This window comes from Miniopterus natalensis, chromosome 12 (genome assembly GCF_054644295.1).
Source record: "Miniopterus natalensis isolate mMinNat1 chromosome 12, mMinNat1.hap1, whole genome shotgun sequence".
In the NCBI taxonomy this organism is placed as follows: domain Eukaryota; kingdom Metazoa; phylum Chordata; class Mammalia; order Chiroptera; family Miniopteridae; genus Miniopterus; species Miniopterus natalensis.
The window spans coordinates 38,263,484-38,269,815 of record NC_142092.1 but is presented as its reverse complement, the minus strand read 5'-3'; the positions used below and the strand labels follow the sequence as shown (position 1 = coordinate 38,269,815).

Genomic DNA, 6,332 nt, shown 5'->3' with positions numbered 1-6,332 from the left:
AATTTAAATGATGAAAATAAGAATCCACTTCATTTTCAGTATGGTTGCATCTTTTAAACAAAATTTGTGGTCCCTGGGCATGTTTAACTCTTCTACATAAAACAATCTTTCCCTTTCAGCATTGTTTTGAGAGACTGATTTGCTGGCTGGTAGATTAAATTAAATGGAATAAGTTATTTCCTAAGAATAACATTAAATGCAGGTAGGACAGCTGTTTTACTATCAGCCCAGAGGAAAACGGGGTGGGGTGGGGGGGGATGCAGCTAAAGAGAGCAGGGCCAGCGCTGGCAGGCGCCGCGCCGCCCGCGGCCCTCAGGCTCCCGGGCGCCCGGTGGTCTCCGGAGGCACGGGCCGCTTGGAGTCAGGGTCCTGCATCTTCCCTGTCTGCTGCCACTGCCAATCGGGGCGCGACAGGACTTTCCACCGGTCCCTAAACACTGACAAGGTGATGGTGTCCCTCCCCCCTTACGTACTTAAAAGTAGAAATTCACTTAGGAAATGGACTGAAACTTAAATTGGGGTGACTGCAAAACCTTCCTTCGAGACTTTGTGAAATAAAAATTCCGAATAAATTCATCGGACCTTAGCTTTTTGTTCTGCCTTCCCCTCTGCTAGCCGTTTGGCTCAGTCGCCTGCTCCACAGCCCAGCGATGCCAGGCTCCTGAGCCGCACCCACGAGGCCGCTCGCAGGTGTCAGGCCATCGCCACCAGGGGATTCCTCCAGCGCCCCTCCCACACGGCCTTTGCCCCGCCCACTGTACGTGTCGTAGTGACGTCACGCGCCGTCGCCGAAGGTCGGTTGCGAATGAGCGCAGGCAGCCGCGGCCCACCGTCGTACCCTCGCGCGGGCATGCGCGCTCATTCCGGGCTCGGTGAAGACCCGGCGGAGCCCCGCGCGGCTGGAGGCCTGAGGGCGGCGGGGGCGGAGCGCGCCGCGAGCTGGGGGCGTGACTAGAGGAAGGCCGAACAGCCGCCACCACGCTTTCCGTCGCGGCGAGACGCAAGCGAGCCAGGCTGAGGGCCGCGGCAGCTATGCAGCGACGGCGGCGCCCTTCGCCGTCCGCCTCTCAGCTGCGGGAGGACTGCGGGGGAGGTGGCGGCGGCCGCGGCGGCCGCGGCGGGAGCGGGGAGGTGGAAGTGCAGTTCTCCGCTGGGCGTTTGGGCTCGGTCGCCGTGGATGCGGCGGCGGCGGCGGCGGTAGCCACGCGCAACACGGAGGAAGAGGAGGAGAGGCTGGAGCGCGAGCACTTCTGGAAGATCATTAATGCCTTTCGCTACTACGGGTAAGGAGCCCGTGGCGGACCCCCGCTCCGCCCGTCCGGGTGTCCGCTGGTTGCGGCGAACCCGCCGAAACGGTGGCGCCGCCCGCGCTCCTCCTCGGCCGCCACGCCTCCGGGATTCCCGGACCGGGCCGCCTGAGCTGACCTCGGGGTCCCCGAGTCACCTCGCACCACCGTATCCCCTCTCGGCCCTGCGCACCCGTCAGCTGCTCCGTCTCTTGCCTTCTGACCTCAGGATCAGATGAGCTCTGTTGCCTTCCATCCCTCGTTAAAGGTTTGGCTTTGAAGCCAGTGTGTGTGGGGGGTGGTAACCGGAAAAATTCTGTGACAATTTCAGACAGGAGATACGATGGTGGTAAGTTGTCCAGTGCTGGGCATGGTTGGTTTGTGTTGTCAGTGGTCTCCAAACTGAACACGGAGAGCCCGAGTTGACCTCCACGTGGGATGCGGCAGGATGTATCTTCCCAAACTGTTGCCAGTTGTTGTGAGAACAGCCTAAGATTTCCGCCCCACCCCCACGGCGCTGTAGAAGCTCGGGCACATTGTGGTGAGCGAGTGACTGAGGCGGCTCCATGTCTTTAACTGGTGGGTGAGATTAAGGTCGGAGGTGGTCCGGATATTCTAACATTTGCTAATTAAGCAGAGTCTTGAGGGGAGTCACGGTGAGAGCCACCTTTGTGATCTTTTATTTTGCAAATATGTATTGAATTCTCACCGTGAGCCTGGTACGTTGGTGGAACTTAAAACTTTCTTCTACTTTTCTTCTAGATAGATGTTAAACTAGCTTAGCCACAAAATTTTTAATTCAGAGACCTGAAAGGGACTTAAATCAGCTCGATTTGCAGGTAAAGGTAGTATTTTATTCGTGTAAGAGATGAGTCCACCGAGGGACACATTCTGAGTCTGCAGTTGTAATCAGACATGACCTCCCCCGCGAGAAGAATTGTTCCCCTAGATGGGCTTCTGCTGTGCTTTATGCAAACTTTTTATTGCTCGACTGTGACCTCCTCAAGGGCAGGGACTGAGCCTCATTTATTTTTATGTCACTAGTGCTTGCCATATGAAGCTCTGTTTTTAACAAATAAGAGGTAGAAGCAAAGAAATAGATTTGTCATTCCCAAATAGTCTGTCAATTTGTGACCAGTTGGTAAACTAGTCTGTTACTATTCTGAATTTAGAAACTCGCTTAATAAAAGCTTAAAGTTGTTTAGAATCTGATTACATTTGTCACATGAATTTTTGAAGTTCAGAGATCTTGATGAAATAATTTACTAACGAAGCACAGGGATAGAAACCGTGGACTGCATTAGTTATAGAGCCCCAAAGGAAATTAGTAGTATGGGGATTTTACTTAGTATCAACAGAGGAAGGAAGGCAGACAACCAGAGAATTGAATTTGATGTAAGTATTGTGCCTGGAGGAACCACACAGGCGGGAGAAGCAGCTGTCATTAGATAGCTAAGAGTGGTAGATACAGAAAAGTCCTGTGCATTTTACTGTTGAAGAATCTAGAAAGATAATTGGGAAATGTTTTGGGAATATAATGGACATAATTAATTAAAATGTGTGTTTGTACCCAGGTCTAAAATATTAGGACTAATCTAGAATTTATATTTATGACTAGCTATCAGATGGGCCTTTTTGTTGTGGGGGCAGAGGGACTTTGACCTGGACCTAGGACCCAAGTGTGGCAATATAAAAAAGGGCAGTTGTGTGCATGTTCTAGTTGTGATAATTTCCTATACTCTCATCCCTCTTTACCATTTTAATATAGGATTGAGGAAAACTTCATTTTTTTAATAGCAATCCTTATATTTGTATGTACTCTATGATGAAACACTTTAAATCTCTAGACTAAAACTAATATACGATACAAAATATGCTTTTTAAAATATCACTGAAAGGATTAGGGTTACAGAAAGCATTGTGCAGCAGAAAACACTGGGTTGTTTCATTCCAGCATTTTATGATCTAGACTTGCACCGTCCACTGTCTTGGCCGCTAATTACATTTGGCTAAATTAAAACTTAAATTAATTAAAACTTAATACAATTAAAAATTTACTTACTCAGTCTCAGTAGCCACAGAGTTTGGTTTTATTTCTAAATGCCTTTTAGTCAATATATAGGAGATTTAGATTAAAGTCATAGGGCAAGAAATGTCTTTTGATTAATGTTTTCTCTTTCCAGTTGCTACCAATTTTGTGCTTCCTACAGATTTTGCTTAGATGAACATATTCTAAGGTAAAAATGGCATTGTAATGAATACCAAAAAAGTGTTGTAAGCCTTAAAATACTACTTGTATTATGAATGAAGGTACCTAGTTGACACAGAAAATACTACCGTTTAAAAATCAAAGGTCTTGTTAGAGTTGTCTTACCTTTAGAAATAGCGGTTAGGTGAGATTTTTTAGAATTGAGATGTAGAGCTCATTTTTACAGGTGAGGGGATAGGCATATAAAGAGATGAGTAACTTGCCCAGGGTTACACAACCAAATTGTGGTAGCGTCTGGCCTTAAATCCAAAGTCATTTACTAAGATTTTACCTTGCGTTAGTAAGCAGTGATATTAGTAGGACAATTTTAACCTTGGGTGTTTAATAACTATTTTAATTGAGTTGAGACAGACTTTCCTTCTGAAAAGGTATGCTTTTCTGTTTGGAATTCTAGAGTAGTTCAACAGGGTCAGAGGGATGGGTCAGTGACCTTGGCCTTTGGCTCAGACCCAGCATCTACCCACCCTGATGAAAGGTGACTAAGTCAGAGTTGGGGTCACTGCCTAGACCAGCCTTCTAGAGAGAGCTGGAGGTAGATATACCCTTAAGGAAAGATGGCTGCTGACTACTCTCTCCCCTTAGCTGCCAGAAGATGTGGCCTCATTATGCTGACTGTGTTCAGAACCAAGGAGAGTCTGAAGGTTGTAAAACATTCCTTTAAAGCAAGGTAGGCAAACTTTTTTTTAAAGGGTCAGGCAATGGATATTTTAAGCTCTCAGGGCTAAGTGGTCTCTGTTACAACTATTCAACTCTGCCCTTGTTGTGGAAGTAACCATAGGCACTATGTGAACAAGTAGGCATGGCTATGTTCCAGTAAAACCTTTTTATAAAACAGATCAAGGACCAGGGGTGGGGGTTGGGGAGCATGGTTTGCCACCCCTGTCTTAAAGCACACTCAAAAAGTTGTCTGATGCACTCAAAAAGAGCCTGGAGGCTCTGGCTAGAAATAAATGATGCTTATTCAAGGGTCTTAGAGTATGCAAACTGGAAACACAACTAGGCAAAAAGTCAGATGTGTTTAGAAGAAGAGAAAAAAGTTGAGTTCTTACAGTAAAATGTGAATTTTTGAGACTAATTAGTCCTCTGTTTTTAAAACTAGGATTGGTTCAGGATGGTTATCAGTCAGATGTTAAGCAGTCTGGATGGTGGTGTCAGGTGGTCTGGATACATGACAGAGGCTGATTAGAGGGTTATCCGAGGGTCTCACGTATATCCAGGCATTACCACAGAACTGGAAAGTTCAAAAATTTAAGTTCCCAGGCTAGTTAAAACAAGAATAAAATAATTTCCTCGTACCTGAACCTAATTTATTTTAGTAATTAGCAGTTTGACTACAGTGACTCCATTATATTTCTTCACTCTATTCCTCATAATGTAAGGATTTCCAGAATAGTGAAAATATCCCCAGTTATAATAGTACAATAAGAATTGGACTCTTTTCTCAACTTTGGTAAGACCTCATTTCAAGAAAGTCACTGTAGGTATATGTTATAGATAGCTTGGCATACTATTAAGTAACCAAGGGTTAAAGGATATGCTACATCACATTGCACTCTGTGTAGTTACATCACTTCTGTAGCAGGAATTGACCTCAAATATGTTGGGTCCTTCTGACCAATCCAGAACTTAACTCTCCTACTATCATGCAAATAAGAGTCTCCATGGAGAACAAAAAGTGGCACCTAGGGGGAGCTTCACTGAATCTTTACTGATGGCTTTTTACGTATGCTGAAATACGGAGCTTAAATGGTGACAAAGATCAGACTTGTGTTTTAGAATTCACCTGATGGGGAGGTTAGGTTGGGGACAGCATTCCTAGGTAGCAGGCCTCTCAGTAATCTTTGGGAGACATAATGAGGGCCTGAGCTAAAGCACTGGGGGCAGAGGGGTGTAATTTGCAGATAGTTTTATGAAGTAGAATCAAAAGGATTTGGGGCTTAATGGATTGTGTGGGCCATGAGAAGAGGCATTTTAGGGTGACTTGTTAGTTTCTGACTCGAGTGGATGTATGATGTTCCATTCATCAATATCAGCAATGTAGGAAAATATGTAAGTTTTTTTTGGTGGGACATGTGCTAAATTCAGTTTGGATATGTTGAGTTTTGAGGTATGGTGAGAGGACGATTAGGGGGCATCCAGTGCCCAGGGATACTAGAAATAAAGTACTAAAAGACTATTTAATCTGTTGACAGTAAATTGTAAACTGTTGCAACTCTGCTGTTTACTTAACATACTGTGGTCTCTTTTAAATAGTTCCTTTAGTGTCATACTCTACTGCTAGGAATGTAAATTGGTACAATCTTTCTGAAAATCGGTTTGTATCAAGAGACTTAAAAAAATACTCTCCTTTCTGACACGGTGATTCTTTGGAGAATTTGTGCTAATTTTTTTCTAAAATACAGGCAGATTTAAACACAAAAAGTTCATCATATAGACAAGCGAAAGTATCCAGGTGCCATTTGTTTGGGAAATAGCTAAGTAAAATTTGGTTGCATAAGATGAAACAGTCATTGCAGTCATTTGCCATATAGTCACTTGAGAACTCTTCTGATCTGGGGAAATTCCTCTAATAAAGATGAAGAATTACAAATGCTTCTAAAACCTTAATGTGCATGTGGATCATTTGGAGATCTTGTTAAAAGGCAGATTACATTTCAGTATGTCTTGTGTAGGGCCTGAGATTCTTCATTCCTAACTACTTCCAAGTGTCTGCTGATCTGTGTACTGTCACGTTTTTATTAGAAAGGCACTAAATAACTTTGTCTTAAACTACAAAA

The 6,332-nt window shown here is 44.6% G+C and overlaps 1 protein-coding gene across 4 annotated transcripts in view; it reads left to right on the top strand.

Annotated features, from left to right (window-relative positions):
* The first annotated feature begins 1,017 nt into the window (after window positions 1–1,017).
* The window catches only part of CARNMT1 (carnosine N-methyltransferase 1), a 32,511-nt gene continuing 27,196 nt past the window's right edge, over window positions 1,018–6,332 (top strand). Inside the window, exons 1-2 of one of the 4 annotated variants that reach the window (XM_016222944.2) lie at window positions 1,218–1,283; window positions 4,138–4,222. In XM_016222944.2, coding sequence (XP_016078430.1) covers window positions 1,265–1,283; window positions 4,138–4,222 — 104 coding nt within the window. In that variant the 5' untranslated portion in view covers window positions 1,218–1,264. Of the gene's footprint in view, window positions 1,284–1,767; window positions 4,223–6,332 lie in introns of those variants that run through there. The other 3 variants (XM_016222945.2, XM_016222948.2, XM_016222943.2) reach the window with 3 other exon arrangements.